General features: G+C 35.9%; 1 protein-coding gene across 2 annotated transcripts in view; it reads right to left on the bottom strand.

The window, feature by feature from the left end:
• Positions 1–4053: 4053 nt before the first annotated feature.
• The window catches only part of Ryk (receptor like tyrosine kinase), a 94144-nt gene continuing 76094 nt past the window's right edge, over positions 4054–22103 (bottom strand). The window contains exons 11-15 of one of the 2 annotated variants that reach the window (XM_076867503.2): positions 21015–21147; positions 19583–19692; positions 19261–19420; positions 6140–6276; positions 4054–5620 (exon numbers count right to left, since the gene is read on the bottom strand). In XM_076867503.2, the coding sequence (XP_076723618.1) occupies positions 5509–5620; positions 6140–6276; positions 19261–19420; positions 19583–19692; positions 21015–21147 (652 nt within the window). In that variant the 3' untranslated portion in view covers positions 4054–5508. The remainder of the gene's footprint in view (positions 5621–6139; positions 6277–19260; positions 19421–19582; positions 19693–21014; positions 21148–22103) is intronic. The other variant, XM_076867504.2, reaches the window with a different exon arrangement.

Genomic DNA, 22103 nt, shown 5'->3' with positions numbered 1-22103 from the left:
TTTTCTACCGTCCTACCAAGAATAAGGCCTTGGGGGTCTTGAAGAACAGCATGCCAAAGATGGCAGAGCAGCAGAAAGGGAGGAAGCTGGTAATGGATGTGATCTGTGATCACTGAACCCACCCCAGCTCCTCTCTCTCTGGATCTGTTAAGGGAGGAAAATAAAACTGTGCAGTTAGCTAGTCTTCAGTATCCAGGGCTTCTGCATCTGTAGACTGAACCAACCTCAGGTAAAAAAAAAAAAAAAAAAAAAATTGGAAAAAAAACTGTCTTTATTAACTACGGATAGACTTCCTGTCGTTGTGCCCTAAAAATACAGTACAACTGTTTACATAGCATCTAATTTATACCACGTGTTTTAAGTAATCTAGAAATGATACTTACTACACTTACTCTTGAAGCCAAGGAGGCAAAAAGCAGAAGAACAGACTCAGATTGAAGAAAAATTTCATTCCAAATGTAACCTTCAGGTGCCATGACTTAATCTTAATTTACTTTTTTTTAAGGTTAGTTACTTTCAACTTATACATGTTTCTCCAATATATTTCTAGAGGAGTCCTTAACTCTTTAAATATAAATCACTAAAAAACTCATTTCTTTTTGATAAACTGATAAGAACAAATGGCATATTTACTCAAAGAGGAATACTTTTGAATGTCATTGATTCTTCCTTTTCTTTTTTACATAGGCTTTTCACTGTATAACAAGAACACAGGATCACTGAGGTTTGAAGACATCTCCCTTTAAGTTCTCTGGGACTAGTTAATTTAATGTTTTAAAGAACAGTACCTTCAGGGAGCTTCTATCCACAAGTTTCTATCCTCAAAGAACACCCACAGTGAAGTGTAAAAATAAACTCCCGTCTTACCTTTGTCAGAGTGTAAGCCCGAGGAACAAGGCTGAGAAGCAACCACAAGCCTGGAGGAGTGGAACCAGGTGTGGGAAGAATCTTCTGGGCACTGTGTCCAGAGAAGAGCTCAGCATTCCAAAAGGCGGTACAGCACAATCAAAGAAAAGATGAGTGAAGAAGTGTGATGCACTCAAGCAGGGAAGAGGCAGGGAAGCAGCAGGAGGTGACAGAAGGACCAAAGGAGACTGTACCCAGGAGTTTAGGTCCCCAAAGGCCTGAGGAACCTGTGAAAGGTTTAAGTTATGACAGCTCAGTTCTAGAAGTGTTACTTGGCAGTAGCTGACTGGTTGGATGGAGGCCAGTGAAGCAGCTAGGAAGGCGACCCCAGTGAGAAGACGCTGGCTGCACACAGGACAACAGTGATGGCCTAAAGTCCTGGGGAAACCAATTCAACAGAGGTCAATTTTGACACAAGTTAGACTTGTGTACTACACCCTTCATCTGCTCACATTCTCCCCCCAGGAAAAATGCAAGCTTCACCTCAACCAAAGTGTTATGATCTAGATCTGGAATGTCCCCCCAAAATCTCATGTATTGAAAGCATGGTCCCCAGTGCGACAAGGTTCAGAGGTGGGGATTTTAGGCAGTGATTGGATCGTGAGGGCTGTAACCTCATGAGGGATTAACCCACTTGATAAATTAATTCAAATGGGAATACTGGCAACGTGGGGTGTGCTGGAGGAATTAGGTCACTGTGGTTGTGACCTTGGAAATTATCTGTCCCTGACCCCTTTGTGTCTGCTTTCTGGCTGCCATGAGCTGAAAGCAGCTTTCCTCCCCCATGCCCTTCTTCAATAATGTCTGCCTCACTTAAAGCCCATAGCAATCGAGTCTGTTGGCTATGCAAGGAGACCTCTGAAACTGTAAACCAAAACAAACTTGCTTTCCCCTAAGTTGTTCTTGTTAGTTATTTTGGTCACAGTGACACAAAGCTGACTAAAATGCAAAGGAATTGGGGGCCAGAGTGGAGATGCTTTCAGATCTGTGTACCAAATGGCAAGAAGAGTTACTCCTTATCTCAAAGGGATTTTTCTCTTCTGCTAACTCAACCCATTGTCTGTGAACATTCTCTGATACCAGATCTTCATCTGGAAAATGAACCCACTTTCTTCCCAGTGCCTGCCCACCCCAAACCTTAGATCTCCTCTACTCATTGCTCCATTTCCCTCTTCACTGCTGATTTTTTGACAGCGCTGATGACAGTGGGGTCTCCACTCCCCACTTAGTGCCCACATTTCAACTTGCTCCAATCCCTACTGTTTTTGTTAATAGACGCCAAGTCCCACAGAACCTTGTCTCTTCACTTGGAACACCTTCCTCCCTGAGTTCCCACAATACTTCATATTCCTTTTTGCTGCTGCTTTGATCAAATACCGTAGTTTCTTCTCAGTCTTCATTTTGTTATCTCTTCTTCCTTCATTAGACCCCTAAGTGGTGGAAGGTTCAGGACTCAGTCCCAGAGAGTATACTCTCTCTCTTCTCCCTCTAGACAAACTCATCCTGCACCAAGAATTAAAGATAGTCCATGTGTCATACTCTAACATCTGTATGTTCAATGAGGCCTGTTCCCTGAGATGCAGCCTCTCAGTTATCAATTCTAAATGTCCACTTAGATAATTAAGTGGTACACTGAACACAGTCTATGGCAAATTACTGGTTCCTCCTGCCAAAACAAAATTCTAGTTGTTTTTTTTTTTTTTTTTTTTTCCCCCTGATCTCAGGACATTCTTTGGTCATGTTTAGGCTCCAAACCAACTAGTCTTCTTTGACCCCCTCCCTCCCTTCTTTATTCCACTGCCAATATCCAGTGGATTCAGGTGCTGTCTGTTACCTTTAAAATCTATCTCCAATCTGCCAATTTTAACGCCCACGAGGAGTTGCACTACCCAAATTTGTTCAAATTGCTATTTTCTTTCCCAGACTATGCAACAGCTTCTTAAAGAGTCCATACCTGTCTCCCTACAATCCAAACTTCATAAGAGTTGGGACAATCTTTCTGAAATAACAAATTGGATCATGTCACTTATTTTAAAAACCATTTAATGTATTCCTACTGTATTTAGAATAAAATATAAAAGTGTCCCAAGGCTTACAAGGACTGACTGGCTGCTTCCTGCTTTTCCCAGACCCCACCCAGTACCACTCCTTTCCCTACACTACATTCTAGCCACACTAGCCTCCTTTCTCCTTCCAAAGGCAGCAGCAGGAAGATGGATAGGAGGAGATGAGACTGATGGCCAGCCTGCTTCTGCTTTAAGACTTCTGCAATCATGTCCCTTCTGCCTGGATCTTCTTATGACTGACTTCTTTTTGTCATTCAGATCTCAATTGCTACCTGCTCAAAGAAGACTGGTTAACCATGACATCTAAAGTTATTCCAATACCACTCCATTATTTTTATCACAGGACTTACCAAAACACTATTTACTTGTCTTGTTCCGTACAGTCTGAAAACAGAGCATACTAAGGGCACTTAATAAATACATACTGAATGAGTAGATCAATCCTCTTTGTGTTCTAAATTTTCTTATAATGAGAATGTTACAAGAAAGGACAGAACATAATAGACTTCTAGATCATTCGGGCCAGCTCAAAATATTGTCAGTTTGTGTCTTTCCTACAAAAATTACTTTTTCTGCAAAATCTGTCCAGTAATATTCAAGATCTATAACAAAAACCACAAGAAGCATACCAGCCAAGAAAATCTTATAACTATTCTTTCTTCCCATGTCAATGTTTCCAAGTAGCTCAGAAAGAAAAATCTACTAAAACAAAAAACACAAAAAAGAGCTTACAAATACAAAAATGTAAGGTTGAAGGTAACATACCATCCCAGCAAACAGAGAATACCTCTTAACTAGGCACGGAAGTCAGATGTCGGCACTTTCTCTCTTAAGAGATCTTGTACCTAGAACTGTGATTTCTAAATAATGTACTCATTTGAACACAGAAAAGAATGCTCTATAATTTGGAAGGGACACAAGAGTTGAACCAATCCATGTGCTTAATATGTAGTCAGTACTAAGTAAGTATTTGTTGACTGAATGCTTTCTAAGAATGCAGATTATAAACAAAGACATCGGAAATCTATCAATAATTCAGAGGAGCTTCTTAAAAACAAGCCATTTGGAGGCTAAATATTTCAGAAAACCAAAACATCAGTATTAATAAATAGTGTACCGAAATTTATACCCTTGACTGTGTACTGTGTGAGCTATTTCTCCAGGTATGTTGCTGATTCAGAAAGCTTATTTCAAAACAGCAAAAAGCTTCCAACTGCCACACATTCTCCCATATATACCTGTGAGAATGGAAGTAGCAGCAGGAACCTGTAGGCCTCACTACATTGTAGGTCTACTCAATTGCTTTAGGCTAAATAGAACCAAGTATATACCTTTTATTTACTGGCTCTGGAGAATATTTCAGTGTTCTAATACTCCTTTGTAACAATGATTCCCACTTCTTATTAGGACCTGGAGGCTGAGTAGAGTCAGTTGTCATTGTGTTAGGGTTTTGGAACCTGAGAAAAACACTAATGAAATAAAACATGACCATCTAGCTGCTACATGTTCAGACTCAGGAGACACAATAACCAATCACAAATTATAAACAATATTTTCCATACTGTCATAATATAAAACAAATCCTTTAATTTTTCAAGTGTTTAAAAAAAAATTACACTTAAGCCAGCCTTGAAGATAAGCACAAATGTACCAGCTTACAATTAAAAAAAAAAATAACAACTTGAGCACCCGCTCTGTGCATAGCACTATTCTAGGTGCAATAAAAGGAAATCTTAACCTTCGAAACATGATTCACTTTCTGGAACTGCATTATCTTCTTTCCCAGAGAGTAAAAATAAATAAAAATTGCCATTGCTTCCTACTAATCTGCCCTAAACCCATTTCTGGCTCACAGGAAAAGTTAATTTCTGACAAATTTAAGATGTGATGAACTCTGTTCCTGCTTCCCCCAAGATAAGAAAGCAGAACTCCTTTTCACTAAAACATTAAAAAATAAACAATTTCCCATGAAAGGGCAGCTTGTTTCCAATAAGTATTCTTTAAAAATTCCTTTGTCTCTCTAGTTTTTGTTTTCTTCTTCCAACACTGCCTTTTCTTGTACGAGGCAAAGCAGAAATCTTTTTTGCTATTTTTCCTTTCCTAAAAGAACTGCATCTGAAAACAAACCATTCCCAAGAGTAGTGATAAAAATAAAATTATAACTTTAAAGGTGAGTCACCTACAATACCTTGATGAAGTAAAAAAATAAAAAACAGTTGGCACTAAAATAGCTATTCCAAATATTTGTGTCTAAACAATTTAAAAACTGTTTTATTTTTTAAAATGTACCCTCTAGTCCAAAGTCACTGTTTTAAAAATTTTGGGCAAAAAAAATTATAAAACCCCTTTCAGTTTAATCTATTAAAAATGATATCTAGAAAATAGTCCACATTAAGTCTGTCTTAAAAGTTCAGGTCCTAAAGCATTCCTAAGGCACGGCATTCTGGAAGACAACTGTGCTTCTGCTGGCATTGTGCTGTGTATGAAGTGTCCACGACAGGCACTTCCTTCTGATGCTGAGAGACTGTGAGGGCAGTCAGACGTAGGCACCCAGGGCGGCATGAAACTCTGTGAGACACTGGACTAGTTGCTGGAACTTGGGCCTCTCCTCTGGATCTAAGGCCCAGCAACAGGCCATCACAGCAAATCTGCAATGACAATGGAACATGTGACAAGAAATGATACAGTATCCTTTACCTTTTGGTCAATTTGATGCCAGATATGCTTTCTGTGGAAACCGAGAATAGAATATATTGAAAATTATCAATTTTTACTATGTACTGGCAACTCTAGAATAAGAAGCAGCTAAAATGAGTTATTTGGATTGTATGTGTACATTTTCTTCATAGAAGCATATCAAAATATCACAGCAAACACAGAATTCGTGTAAATACATAAAACTCAAGTCAAAAATAAATCTTTGTTATCCTGTATTTAAATTCTGAGAGGAAGAATTCAGAGGTTCCATCTTAAGCTCTAAGAACCCTGTATTTAGAGAAACAGTGTTACCTTGCTCTGGACTCCAGGGAATTTTGGAGACCATACTCATTATAGCCATTATTTTCAAAAGGAAATGCTCTGAATGAATGTGGAAACTTGCTCTTTTTCTTTTATAACAAAATAGTAAACGGAATGAAACACATTTCTCCCAGTTCAAAAAAACTCACAGTTCATCAGGACAGTTGATTGGTTGGGCTATTCTGTAACCATCTTTCAGGTATGCAGCCATCTCAAAGGGGTCGATGTCCACGTAGGGCGTCTGGCCCAGAGTCATGAGCTCCCACAGAGTTACTCCAAAGGCCCACTAGGAAAGAAGCAGCAGCACAATGAGAAGAGGCTTGAAACAGATACTTGGGTGCTTCTATCTTTGGCCAGCTGCACACCAGAAAGAGCAGTTCAACTAACTCTGCAGGAAAGCAAGATTTTATTTATAAAGAGAAATCTATCTGACCAAGTCTGTTTCTCTTGCTGAGATTAAAAAGAGGGCATTTCAATTAATGTATCTTTTAATGTGAATATTAGCATTATCTATTAGATCTACTGGAAATAGTTTTTACTATTAATTATAAGCTATATCATCCCAAACCATTAATTACATCTAAGATTATCCTAATATGAAAATTTGTAACTTTAAATATTATAGCTAATCTGAAAAACTGAAAAATAGAAAATGAAAATATTTTAGCCTAAATGAAAAAAACCAATATTCTGAATAAGAGAAATTTGCAAATTACATAAAATATAAACATCACGGATTTATTATTATCATTATTATTATTATTATTATTATTATTATTATTTTGGTGCTAAGAATTGAACTCAAGGCCTTTACCTGCAAAGCACTTGCTCTACTTTACCCTAAGCTGTATCTCTAGCCCCATAGGTAAAAGTTTTAATTAACATATGAAAATACCCAGAAAAAATATCTTTTAACTTTGTTGAATAAAAGATCAGATTTATTAGAAATCAGTACGTGAACTATCAGTAGAAGCAGAAATTAATCATAAGCAGTGGCAACAGTGCCTATCTGTGGACTAAGCTGGCCTCTCCATTTTGGCCCAACCCTAGATGCACTGTGACTCCTGAGTGTATAGGGGACAGAGAGCATGTCCACACAGAGCTGCTGCCATGTGGCTGGGAAGGGCTTAGACCAGGGGACCCTCAATGATCTGTTTTATGTGTGAACTCCAAGGTCACAAGGAAAGCTGGATGAGGACACCTGGGTTGCATCTATAATGTTTATGAGTTAGTTTCTACATATTCTAGGTATTTTTCACGTTTAATTTTCACAGCAAACTCTGATAATCATTCATTGGCTGTTCAATTTTACAATGTGAGTAAACTGAGGCTCACATTAGTACCTTGCCCAAGAATACATTTTTTTTAAATGAGTAAAAAGAAAAAAATCATGAAGAAAAGACAAATATAAGTCTGCTGGCAAAATATAAGCACAGTGCATTAAACTTCCAGTTATTATTTTTAAGAACAAAGTCTAGAAATACTCTGTGAAACATACAGATTTTTTAAAAAGCCTTACACAGGTTAAGCATTCTTAATCCCCAAATCCAAAATGTTCCAAAATCCAACATTTTTTGAACACAAACATGACACCATAAGTGGAAAATTCCACCCTGACCTCACATGGCATCATAGTTAAAATATAGTAAAGTTATCGCATAAAACTACCATTAGAAGTCAAGCTACTCTGTGAATTCCTATAAAAGTTTCTAAATGCTCATGCTTACTTTCTATACTTGTCATGGACAGGTGGAAGGTAACTAACTGAAAATTGATAATAGATAACTAATAGGACACAAATTGAGAAACTTTAGTGAGAGAAGACACCTCTCATTTGAAAAGATCTTAAAATACCCAGCAACAAATGTAAAAGAACACTAAGTGTCTTGCATAGTGTAGAATACAAAATGCCATCAGAGTTTGTATATAAAGGTGTGTGTGATATATAAATGAACTCAATGTTTAGAATTGGCTCTCATCCTTAATATACCTCATTATGCATAGACAAAAAAATTCCCCCCAAATCCAAAACACTTCCAGCCCCAAGCATTTCAGCTAAGGGATACTCAACCTGCATTAGTTAATGACAGTATATTTCTTACCACAATCTATGCAAACAAGAAAACAAAGGAACTACATTTGAAAAAAAAATTTTTTTAAACCATTTGTGGGAAAATCTATATGAAACTAAAATACACCTCAAGAATTAAGAAAAATTACAGTTATTTGCCATATTTTTTTCAGGGTGCTAGGGACTGAACTCAGGGCCTTGTGCACGTGAGGCAAGCACTCTGCTCTTTAGTCTTTACAGAGTTTTTAAGACAAATAAAAGTTGAGAGAATGTCACTAGCAGACCTGTTTTATAAAACACATGAAAATATTCTTTATGTGGAAGAAAAATATGCCAGATGGAAACTTAGATCTATTCAAACAATGAGGAAGGTGAAAAACATATGAGCAATGATAACAGTACTTTTTTTCTCAATTTAAAATTTCCTTAACAAACTGTTTAAAACAAAACAGCAAAAACTGTATTGTGGGCTTTATAATTTATAGAGAAGTAAAATCCATGTCTACTACAATGTAAAGGATGAAAGGGGATGAGTGGAAATATTATATTGAATGGTGGTTTCATGAAATACGAAGCAGTACAATATTTTTTAAACACATAGGGTATACATTGGGAACCTAGAAAAGGTCTTAACTTCAACAATATTGTCATTATGAATTTTTTACAGGGGTCTGTCCTGTGCATTACAGGATATTTAGTAACATCCCTTGGCTCTACTGATTAGATGCCAGTAGAACATTATCCAAATATGACAACCAAAAATGCCTCCAGACATTGCAAATGTCCCCTAGTTAGGGTGGGGGGCAGTTTCCTCCGGTGAGAACCACTGAGCTAGACAAATAAAAATAACAATATCAGGAATGAAAGAAGTATCATTTCAGATTCTGAAGACATCAAAAAATATCATAAACAACTCAATTTTATACCAATAAATTCGATAATTTAGGCAAAATGAACAAATTTCCTAAAATAAAATTACCAAAACAGACACAAGAGCAAACAGAATTCACAATTTAAAACCTTTCTACAAAGAAAACTCCACATCCCATTTCACTGGTGAACTCTACCAAATTTGAAAGAAACAACAATACCAATCTGCATTAGTTTCTTTCCTAGGATTGCCGTAACAGAGTAGCACAAAATAGAGTCCTAAACAACAAAATTAATTGTTGCACACTTCTGGAGACTAGACGTCTAAAATTAAGGTATTAGCAGGGCCTTGCCCTCCAAATCCTGTTGGAGGGTTGTGGTTAGGGACTTATGCCTGCTCTCCCCAGCTTCTGGTGGCTGCCAGCAATCCCAAAATCTTGGTTTGCAGTGCAACACATCAGCCTCTGCCTATCTTCACATGTCACTCTCCTCCTGTGTGTCTGTCTCTCTGTTCTTCTCAGAAGGACACAGTCATTTTGGACTAGAGTCCACACTGAATATAACCTCATCTTACATCTGCAACCTACTTCCAATAAGGTCACATTCTGAGGTACTGGGAATTAGGACTTCAAGATGTCTTGGGGTGGTGAAGGCAGAATTTAACTCACTACACAATCCTACAAAACCACTTTCAGGAAAGAGAGAAGGGAGAAATGCTTCCTAATGGTTCTGAGAGTATAGTACCTTAAGTACCAAAACCAAAGTGGTCCATCCAGCCTTTTAGAACCTGATAGCCTTTTCATTAATAGCGATCCTTAAGTGGAATAAAGGCCCAGCCTTCAGATCTATACTTTGGGAAAAGGTCTGTACCTAAGGAACAGGTATAAACAGATGGACAGTTTTAAAATTCCAATAGAGACCTGGAGCCTATTAGAATTTCCTTCATTGCTTAATCTGCTTAAAAATGTAAAAAGGGCTAGGGTATAGCCCAGTTGGTAGAGTGCTTGCTTCTCATTCACAAGGCCCTGGGTTCAATCCCCAACACCACACAAACACACACACAAAATGTAAAAGTGATTTTGAGTCAATAAAAAAATTAAATGGCAGAGCCTGCACACATCCAGATATTTACCTATCTTAAGAACCCTACTCAAGACGGGAGTGGTGGCACATGCCTATAATCCCAACAACTCGAGAGGCTGAAGCAAGAGGATCACAAGTTCAAAGTCAGCTCCAGCAGCTAAGTGAGGCCTTAACCAACTTAGTGAAACCCTGTCTCAAAATAAAAAATAAAAAGGGCTAGGATGTGGCTCAGTGGTTAAGTTCCTCTGGGTTCAATCCCTGGTACCAAAAATAAATAAATAAATCTCTATAAGAAATCTTAATACTGATGGTGATTAGTAAATATAATGCTTAATTGTTAAAATAGTGTCCAATTTCCACAGAGAAGGCAGTGTACTACACACATGGAACAGAGCCCAAGGAAGTGAAGCTGCCTGGAAGGGTGTTCCCATTCTTTCTTCCTGAGATAAGGTAGGTTTGTTCTCATTCACTGATTATGGAAGAACTGTAGGGAAGGAAAAAAAAACAATTCAAACCAGATTTTGGAGAAAGAAATGATGGGAAATGGTGAAAAGTAGAACTGCCCCTTTGTACACAGGAAATAAATGCTCTACCAACAAACAGGGACTCTGACAGTCATGCCAGTGGGGTCTGAGGTCCGGACTTATACATAGGAATGTGATATGGATAAGCTGACTTTAATAAATTACTTCTTTCACATGTTTTAACCACATTATTATCACTAAACAGTCACCTAATATTCTCCTATTACTTACTGCAACACTTAAACAACATTAAAAAAAAAAAAAATCAAGCCAAAGGGTACACTGCAGTTTCATTTTCTTAAAAACCAATAAAAGTGATTAATTACATGCTGGCAAACTAACCTTTAAAAAAAAAGGAAAATCAAGACCAAATGGTACAGGGATGATTTGTGGAAAACTTGTTCTTTAAAATCTTTTGATAACTAAATTATTTAAAACGTAGACAGACTTATTCTATAATTTACTTCTGTTTGACGTAGCTAGAATGGCGGAAATAAGGTCAAGCTGCTTTTTCCAGAGTTTTATGAGAGTCTGCAGCTATGTCCATTTAAAGAACACTTACAGAATAGCAATGTTTTATTTGTCATATTCCTCTCCCCTCAATTTGAGTTATTCTATAGCTTTCTTAAGATATAGGATACAAAATATATTTTCCTACTAAGAATATATATTAATGTGGCTTATCTAAAAGTAAAAATTCTTTTTTCCTTTTTGATGTAGTATTAAATAAAATTGGGGCTACTGAATTTAAGAGATTTCCATTTTATTTCTTTAGTAGCTTATAACGCAAGGCTGATTTTAGTACAGCACCCTTACCCACAGATTCACTTTCTTTTGGTTTCAGGTCAACTGTGGTGTGAAAACATTAAAAGGAAAATTAGTAAGATGAATTATGTCCTCCTGCCCTGTCCTGCCTGTGGGGCCCTGGCAGAGAGCCACTGGAGCCTACCTGCTCAGCTGAGGGGGTGGGGGGTGATGTTGCCACCCACTGGACCTAGAAAGCAAAGTATTGAGCTCAAGAGAAATATTCTCAAATCATAAGGTTTATGCTTTTAGCCCTGTTCGGTTTTTGAATTATTAGGACCTGTTACCCATCTCTCCCTTTTGGGATGGATATGTCTATCCTAACCTGTGCTACCACTATATTTCAGAAGCCTGAACTTGTTTGGCTTCAAAGGTTCAGATCCAGGGAAGAAACTGCCTCAGAATAATTTGGATCTTAAAGCTCACTCATATCTAATTTAGATGATTCTTAAATGAGGCTTTGGATTTTAGACTTCAGTTCTGGTGCTGGAATGAGTTTAGACTTTGAGGGTTGTTGGCGGGTGGGGATAGGTACATTCTGCATGTGAGAAAGATGAATTTTGGGGGGCCAGTGACATAACATAATGGACTGAATATTTATGTCTCCACCAAATTCATACTTTTAAATACTAACCCCAACATGATGGAATTTAGGAGCTGGAATCAGAAGGAAGAGATCAGGTCACAAAGGTAGAGATCTCATGAATAAGGTTAGTACTCCCATAAGAGAAACCCCAAACCCTTGTTCCTTATGCCACGTAAGGACACAGAGAAAAAATAAATGTTCTGAACCTGGAAAGGAACCCTTATCAGACACTTAATCTGCTGATGCCTAGATCTTGGAATTCCCAGACTCTAAAACTATGAGAAATAAATGTTTGTTGCTTAACTCACACAGTCTATGGTAACTTATTATGACAACCTGAATGCACCAAGACAGTACCTCAATCTTTAAGCACAGGGTATCATACATGACTAAAAAGAGATAACTTCTGCTATGGATCTGTCCTAGGATCTGTGATTAGAAAAGACAGAGAAGCCAATATTTGGCTGCCTACCAGGACATCACCCACATAAGTTATTTATGACACTTCTCTCTACTATATAGATGCTTAACCATTGTTCCATTAGAACAGAGGGCTATCTGACAGGAACATCAAACAGAATGATAAAGAGAAGGTTCTAAAAGAACAAAAGAGAGAGAGAGAGGGAGATGTCTATAAGATCCTATAATATCCCGAAGCAGAACCAATTACTGAAAATATACCCAGAGCAACTTCTTGGTCACTAGACAGCAAGTGTCCACCTCTGAAAATATATTAAATACTCCTGAAGTAAAATTCATGTATTCCTCATTATCAGGATGATGAAAATAACACTAGTTAATAAAAACAAAGCAATTTCTTCTTAATACCAATAATGTTAAATCTTAAATATTTCCTAAACTAAGGTCTGAAATGATCTTTCCTCCTCTAATTTTAATATTATATTAATTTTTCTTAATGTGAACTTCATACTTAAACTACAGTCTAAGATCGTCGACACATAAAACCTGCAACCATAAAGGAAACAGGTAATTATTAGGAATCTAAGCATTGCTGTACAATTAATAAAGAAGTAATATAAAAAGTTTCTGTACTTTTAAAAATAACAAGCATCCTCTGATAACTCTTTCTCTTTGACACCACAGTAGTTATCATCTCTTCACGGGTATTTTATAAATGTGAAGGCCTCTCAATCAAGTCTGCTCAGGTCAAGATGATGACTTTCCATAGCACTGGGCAAACAGGAACAAAATGAAGCAACATGCATATAATATGATGCAGATTCTGCATGACTTTACAGATGTCCCCCTTATAGGTAATCATTAACATCCACAAAATTAATAAAGGCATGAAAAGCACATTTTGCTTTGAACCCTAAAAACTATTCAAATGTCCTAAATAGAAAAGATCTCCTCACTGCCATAAAGCATGCTGTCAAGATTAGCATGAAAGCCATTTCCTTAACTTGTTTTTCCCATGAAAATGCTTTTAAAACACAATATAACACTACAAAAACAAGAAAACCTACAAGAAAGAACTTTTAACTGTGCATTCCTGATTGCATTTAATCTCTTCATAGAAGGTAGTATGTTAATGGCAGAATTATATTAACTACCATAATTAGCTGAATAATTCAAAGAAGACATAAATCAAGAAATCTATTTTCTAATAAAGGAAAAGAAACTCATTAAAAAAACTATGGTGGTGCCTACATCTGACGAAAACAGAATAAAAACAATATCCAGACATTCTTAAGAATGCCTATGATGGCGTCATATCTTGGCATAATATTAGAAAGACATTCACAACTAGTCAAATCTAGCAGTGCATATTTCCTAAGCTCAACAGTTAAAAGCTGATGTTAACATCACGAGAATCTTGACAAATTGAAATATTTAATCCTTTAGTAAAAAATATGAAAACAAAGCCCAGAGACACAAAGGTGTTTTGGGGGGGTGGGGGGTAGGGGCAGTGTGTATGGTACTAGATTGAATTCAGGAGCACTCCACCACTGAGCCACATCCTCAGTCCTATTTTTTTTTTTTTGTATTTCATTTAGAGACAGGGTTTTACTGAGTTGCTTAGCGCCTCGCCTTTGCTGAGGATGGCTTTGTACTCGCTATCAGGACTCCTGCCTCAGTCTCCCAACTGCAAAGTATTACTTTTAAGATAGAAAGTATTAACATACTTCTGAACAAACCACATAGAATTTTTAACTACAGAGATGCAAAAATGTTACAGATCTTGGGCTGGAGTTGAGACTCAGTGGTAGAGCACTTGCCTGGCATGTGTGAAGCCCTGGGTTGGATCCTCAGCACCACATATAAGTAAATAAAAAGATCCATTGACAACTAAAAAAATATTTTTAAAATGTTACAGATCTTTTAAAGGAGTTAGAAAATGCTCTAAGACACTAATACCATTAGTTGGATGCTACACTTACCATTAAAAGTAACTATTTTACATGTCCAAAAACTCTAGTGGGAGTTTATTTTGCATATGACTGCAAAAGTTGGTCATCTCAAAAAAAGGATACCAAATGCAGCTTTTAAATCCCAAACCCAACTCATAAAGGAAGTGGCAATGAGAATAATAATGATTATGTTCATTGAAATGTTAACATTTTCAATCCAAATATTAAAATGCAATCCTCAATATTTGTGCTTTATACCTATTAAGAATTCAAAAATATATAATCCCCAAAACTGAAAGAGAAGAATTTTTATACTAATAATCAATCACATCATAGTTATAGAAACAGAAAGATCCAACTAGTCCTTTCAATCCCTATTATTCAAGGCAAAAAATATTTATAGGAGATATCGGTTGTGTACATGAAATGAATCTGTAAAAATCTGAAAAGGAAAAATTTGAAAACCTTAGGAGTTAACAACATTAAATGTAAATCAAGGGTTATTCTTACCATAAGGTGCTAACTAAATACAGCTCAGAAAAATTTAGGTCACATAGTTTCATGTAAGTTCAGCCAAGATATACTGAAAGCAATTATGAGTTTAAAGAATTCTGTTAAGTTGCTCACCAGTAAATTCATGGTGATGTTTAAAAATAAAGTTTTTAAAAATAAAGTTGTCAAATAAAGAAGCAGCAACAAAACCTTTCAGATAACTGCATTATTACAAAGGCAGATTCTGACATTAAAACATTTGAACTCTTATAAAATTTTTAAAATATTACAATAAAAATAACTAATTCTAAGTATGATTTTGAAAGGTTCAGCTTAACTAAATCATATCCTCAATATGGACATACCAGCTAAAACTGAACAGTATATCCAGCTTAAGAAATGTTATCCCCTCTGCTTAGACAGATATAATTAATTCTAGTCTTATTTGTTGAAAGGGTATCATGTAGTTTAATTTTTACTTGGAAGTTCCTGGAAAATATTTGATCATATATGTTATTTAAGAATCCTATTATTGGGACTGTGGTTGTGAATCAGTGGTAGAGGGCTCACCTAGCACGTGTGAGGCACTGGGTTCAATCCTTAGCACCACATAAAAATTCTACTGCTGCTTAATTATACAATGAAGTACGTACACAGAAAAAAACATATATACATTAATACATATTTTGGGATTCTCTACTGTGCAACCAACAGTGCTCCTAGCCATCTTACCATTCCCCTCTGAGATATTAGCTGCCAATATTCCTTTTTCTAAGAGAATTTTTAAAAAATCCCAATCTCCTGAAGTTACATCTTTAAATTATATGAAACACTTATAATTTGTCATCTAAGAAATATCTTCTTTTCCTATCCAACAAAGAGTTTTGGGTTCACTACAACTGCCATCTCATTTAAACTAAGGCAACTATACAATAACTCAATGAGTAACAAAATCATACCGTTTTTAAATCAACCACTGGAAAAAACAATAACATTCTAAAGAGATGAGCAAATTTGTGTTTTAAATAAAGTATGAAATGATATTTTTAAAGTAAACATTGAGAAAAGTTTCTTTTAATTTTTTTTGCATTCAAAAAATGTTTAGTTGCAGGCTTTTCTACTAAAATAGATTTGAAAAACACACAGCTCTAATTCAACTGATCTTAAAATGGTTCTAAAACCAAATTTAAACCCATTTTTCACATTGAAAACAGCTTTGCTTAATATAGTAACTAGTGAACAATTTCAGCTAGACTCCAGAATTTCTAAAGAAAGACCTGGCAACTCAAAAAACAAGTACCTTATCAAAAAGTACAATTGGTTCTTACTGTCATTAAGTATAGCAGCCTCCAAAAAGCCCAGGTTCTCTTTAGACATCTATATTGATTTACTTGAAACTTTAACTTCTAGATGTTAAGAAAGAATTTTATTTTATTACCAAAGCTCTGGAAAACATACGGGGATTAGTTTCCCACTACTGTACAGGCTGAATAAGGTTCAGTATCTAAGAACTGGGATAGATTTACTCACCACACTACTTCCTACTCCCTGACATGCCTCGTGCTCCGCTGGCTAGGTGAGGCTGTGGGCAACACGAAGCAGGTTTCAATCTTATGTTAACCTCTGCAGCTGCTTCTCGAAGCAGGTAACATTCCTTCTCCTAATCACTCTTATTTATTCTACCCACTTTAAGTGTCAGGTAAGTTTTTTTAGACTATACTTGGTTTTAAATTAAGTAAAAACAAAGTATTTTAAAGATATTAACAATGAAAGACCTTAATGAACAGAAAAAAATGTTCAGAAAAAACTAAGTAAATAATTCATGCACAGAAAATGAACACAAGTACAGAGTCTCTGGGGGCAGTCCCTGCCTACATCTGTTCAGCCTCCAGAACTGAACAGCGGGAGAATAAATCTCTGTTGTTTAAGCCACAAAGGTTGTGATAATTTGTCACAGAGGCCAGGAAAATTAATACACCGAGGAAAAAAGTATAAACTGATTTATGTAACTAATTAATCAGTGTTCAGTAATATACATTAAAAGATAAATCCTTATTCAACAAAATGCAGCACCCCTTCATGTTCAAAACACTAGAAAAACTAGGAATAACAGGAACATATCACAACATTGTAAAATCTATCTACGCTAAGCTCAAGGCCAACATCATTCTAAATGGAGAAAAACTGAAGGCATTCCTTCTAAACACTGGAACAAGACAGGGGGGCCCTCTTTCACCACTTCTACTTAACATGGTTCTTGAAACACTGGCCAGAGCAATTAGACAGACGAAAGCAATTAAAGGAATATGGATAGGAAAAGAAGAACTGATACTATCACTATTTGTTGACATGATTCTATACCTAGAAGATGCAAAAAACTGGGGCTGGGGATATTAGCTCAGTTGGTAGAGTGTTTGCCTTGCATGCACAAGGCCTGGGGTTCAATCCCTAGCACTGCCAAAAAATAAAAAATAAAAATTTTTTTAAAAAGAACTTAAAAAAAAAAAAGAAAGAAAACTTCTAAAACTATACAACTAATAAATGAATTCAGCAAAGTAACAGAATATAAAATCAACACCCATAAATTAAAGACATTTCTGTACATCAGTCAAAATCCTCCGAAGAGAAACTAGGAAAACTACCCCATTTATAATAGCCTAAAAAGAAAAAAAAAACTTGGGAATTAACAAAAGAGGTGAAAGACTTCTACAATGAAAACTACCAAAAGCACTATACAGATTTAATGCAATTCCAATCAAAATCCCAATGACATTCCTCATAGAAAAAGCAATCGTGAAATTCATCTGGCAATCTTTAGTAAGAAGAGTGAAGCAAGTGGCATCACTATACCAGACCTTAAACTATACTACAGAGCAACAGTAACAAAAACAGCATGGTATTGGCACCAAAACAGACTTGTAGACCAATGGTACAGAATAGAGGACACAGAGACAAACCCAGTTATCTCATACTAGACAAAGGCACCAAAAACAAACATAGAAGAAAAGATAGTTTCTTCAACAAATGGTGCTGGAAAAACTGGAAATCCATATGCAACAAAATGAAATTAAACCCCTATCTCTCACCATGCATAAAACTCAACTCAAAGTGTATTAAGGACCTAGGAATTAAACCACAGACCCTGCACCTGACAGAAGAAAAAGCAGGCCCTAATGTTCATCATGTCAGATTAGTCTGCAACTTCCTTAATAGGACTCCTATAGCGCAAGAAATAAAATCAAGAATCAATAAATAGGATGGATTCAAACTGAAAAGCTTCTTAGCAAAAGAAACAATCAGTGAGGTGAATAGAGAAGCCTACAGAATTGGAGCAAATTTTTAACACACGCACATCAGATAGAGCACTGATCTAGGATACACAAAGAACTCAAAAACACCACCAAAAAAACAAATAACCCAATCAATAAATGGACCAAGAAACTGAACAGATACTTCTCAGAAAATGATACACAATTAATCAACAAATACATGAAAAAAATTTCAACATCTACGGCATTTAGAGAAACACAAATCAAAACTAAGATTTCATTTCACTTAGAATGGAAGCTATTAAGAATACAAATAACAATAAGTGTTGGCGCACTATATTGCTGGTGGCACAGTAAATTGGTGCAACCAATATGAAAAGCAATATGGAGATTCCTTGGAAAACTTGAAACGGAACCACCATTTGACCCAGCTATTCCACTCCCCGATTTATACCCAAAGGACTTAAAAACAGCATACCACAGTGACATTGCCACATCAATGTTTACAGGAGCACAATTCACAATAGCTAAATTGTGGAACCAACCTAGATGCCCTTCAGCAGATGAACTGATAAAGAAACTGTGGAATATATACACAATGGAATATTATTCAACATTAAAAGAGAATAAAATTATGGCATTTGCAGGTAAATGGATGGAGTTGGAGAATATTATGCTAAGTGTAATAAGCCAATCCCAAAAAACCAAATGCCAAATGTTTTCTCTGATATATGGATGCTGATCCATAAATGGGGATCGGAGCGGGGAGCATGGGAGGAATGGAGAAACTTTAGACAGGGAAAAAGGGAGGGAGGGAAAAGGATGGGGAATGGGAGTATGAAAGACGGTGGAATGAGATGGACATCATTATCTTAAGTACATGTATGAATGGTGTGACTCTACTTTGTGTACAACATGAAAAATTGTGCTCTATAAGTGTACTATGAATTGAAATGTATTCTGCTGTCATGTATAACAAATTAGAATAAATAAATTGAATTTTTTTTAAAAAAGACAAATCCTTCAAGCATATAAAACTCTGAAGTAAAAGGCTAATCCTACATCATAAAATAAAAATCTTGATACACAAGAGACAATGATACAGTAAGCCCAATTTAAAAAAAACAAAAACAAAAAACACTGTAAAACAGAATGGGTCTTCTCCATTTTATTGGTAACTGGAAGTACCCAACACTTACCACATCACTAGCACTAGAGAACTCATTGTTAACCAGACTTTCAAGAGCCATCCATCGAACAGGCCTGTTTTCATTGTCCCCCAAGCAATGATAGTCCATTGGGAACAAGTCTCTGGAGAGGGCATTGTCTGTGATCTTAACTTGGAGCGTGTCATCAATGCTGAAAAGTGAAAACACAAACATCAAATGTAATCAGGGAATTAAAAAGTATTGAATGCTGTTATCCTTAAATAAAACATAAATCCCACTGTGACTCCCAGGAGAATCCCAAATCCAGGGAGGACTATTCATCAAGTGACAGTGATGAGTTCATGGCACCTACACGCAATTTCTAGCAGCCAGATCTTTATGGATGACTTCCCTTCTGGCCAGGTAGCTCATGCCACAGGCAATCTGAATAGCCATATGTACCAGGTCTTGTTGAGAAATTGCCTGTAGGAACAGAAAAATGACAAGGTTTGCAGATAGCACAAAACTTAAAAAGGTAGGTGCACAGCTTATTCCACAATCCTATTCCACCCATAAATACTTCTTTATACCTATACAATGAGTTTTAAAAACTGAATTGGTGTGAATATACTTTGTATACAACAGAGATATGAAAAATTGTGCTCTATATGTGTAATAAGAATTATAATGCATTCTGCTGTCATATATAAATAAAAAAAATTTTAAAAAAATTTCCTGACCAAAAGTATGTTCATATAGCTCCCTATAATGTGCTTATATCAAGAACAGTCCTTATTCTGTTTATGACTTAACATTTACTTAACTGGTTCCTCTCATCTGTTAGATTTATCTCCCTGACATCCAGTACATACAGTAGCTGCTCAGTAAACATCTGTTCAATGAATGTTGATTCTCAAGATAATATTGCAAATGCTTTTATTTAAGAATTTGTTCTTTCTTTAAAACAGCAGTTTTAATTTGGATGTTATCCCCTGGAGATCATTTTCAAACAATACAAGTCTACAACTCTCTTCTGATATGCTTCTCTAGTATGCCAGAATTATGGGCTGAGGAATGAAGTTCTTCCTTAGGTGATGCTGCTGAACCAGTCTCTAACCACTTAATTGGGAATCACTGCTTTAATCCCATCAATTTACAAACTAAGCCAAATATTCAAATGCTGTTTTAAAATCCATTTTCTCATAGCAATTGCAATTAACTAAATTATTATATGTCTTAAAACCGAACTTAATAAGTCTACAAAACACAGCACACAGCAAAACTAAAAGGCTTTATTGCTACTTCTACTATGTTTAGAATCTGACCAAATGCTTCACAGCTAAGTACATAAGCAATAACAAGAAATTCTTAGATGACTGATGTCTTACAGCCAATCGTGTTAAGAATATACCTAATTTTATCCCATAATCAAGACCTCTAGTTATCACCAACTTTTGGTACAATATGGACCAAAATGGCTCTGTTAATTCTGTTTCCTTTCCTAGAAGGGAGATTCAGGACAGGGCCTTCAAAGAGTTATTGGGAAAATGACTGAGATGGTGCTGCAGAGAGTTCAAGGTAATTATGAATAAACACAAAACAAAAATACAAAGAAAAACATAAGCATCGGCCAAGTATACACTTCAGGATAGGAATTATCATCTAAATCAACACATTTTAAATATCGTTTTGAATTTCCCTTTGCAGGCCTTTAAACAACTTATGTGTAAGAATATTAACATCTACCTTCAAAGATATTATCAGAAACTACTGGTAAGTAGTAAGTATTCGGGCAAATTTCTCACCTGTGGGTTATTGGCCTCTACTAATTTGCACTGCCGTAAAAACAATTTAAGATTCCCCCAATTCATGTAAGGTAGTATCACCATGGGCTTTTCTCCTTCTTCTATACACACATGAGTAATAGGAAGAAGATTTCTATAAAATAATAAGAAATTGGGAGAAAAACACATGAAATCTAAACTTTAGGGGCTTATTTTAAATAAAAAGTAATAAAGGTCATCTAAAATAAAGCAAAATCCCAAATATATTTAGAAACATGATTATCATTAAAAACATAAAATTACAAAAGCCCTATGTTTTTCAACCAGACTTAAAACATTCCCCATATATGCACTTTTTGTTAGAGAAATAAATTCTAGTTGTTTCCAATATACTGGATTCTTTGAAGACATACTCTAGCCACATTAAATCATTACCCTAAGGATACTCAAAGACACCTAAAAAATGATTTGTCCATGAGTATATTTTGATCATATTACACTTATTCCATCATCACACTTAAAAAAAGAAAAAACAAAAAAACAAGGCCCAATTCATACTGTGGACAAGAATATAATAACTGAAAGATATTTAAGAGTCTGAAATTGCTACAAATGCAAGAACTTACTGCATCACAGGGGACTTAGATTTCTGAAAAACAGGTTTCTCATTTGGCCCAATTCATACTGTGGACAAGAATATAATAACTGAAAGATATTTAAGAGTCTGAAATTGCTACAAATGCAAGAACTTACTGCATCACAGGGGACTTAGATTTCTGAAAAACAGGTTTCTCATTTACTATCTGGAGGGACTCTCTCCTTCTCTCTTTGCCTTAGTTTTCACTCTTAAAACACAGCAACCCCACCAACCATAAATAGTTGCTTTGATGTGCAAAATAAAGCCAAGCATGGAGCAGATAATCTTGTTCTTATTTTAATTTTTATGGCATACACACACACACACACACACACACACACACACACAAGTTTTATCCTACTGCACAATGGTACTTCTTTGGTATCTGGAAATAATTGCTAATTTTTTCCAAGGCTATGAAACTTTTTTACATAATTAGCTGAAAATTCCTAAAAGGCATTAACTATTGTGGA

This window comes from Callospermophilus lateralis, chromosome 10 (genome assembly GCF_048772815.1).
Source record: "Callospermophilus lateralis isolate mCalLat2 chromosome 10, mCalLat2.hap1, whole genome shotgun sequence".
NCBI lineage: Eukaryota > Metazoa > Chordata > Mammalia > Rodentia > Sciuridae > Callospermophilus > Callospermophilus lateralis.
This window is presented reverse-complemented; position numbering and strand designations above follow the sequence as displayed.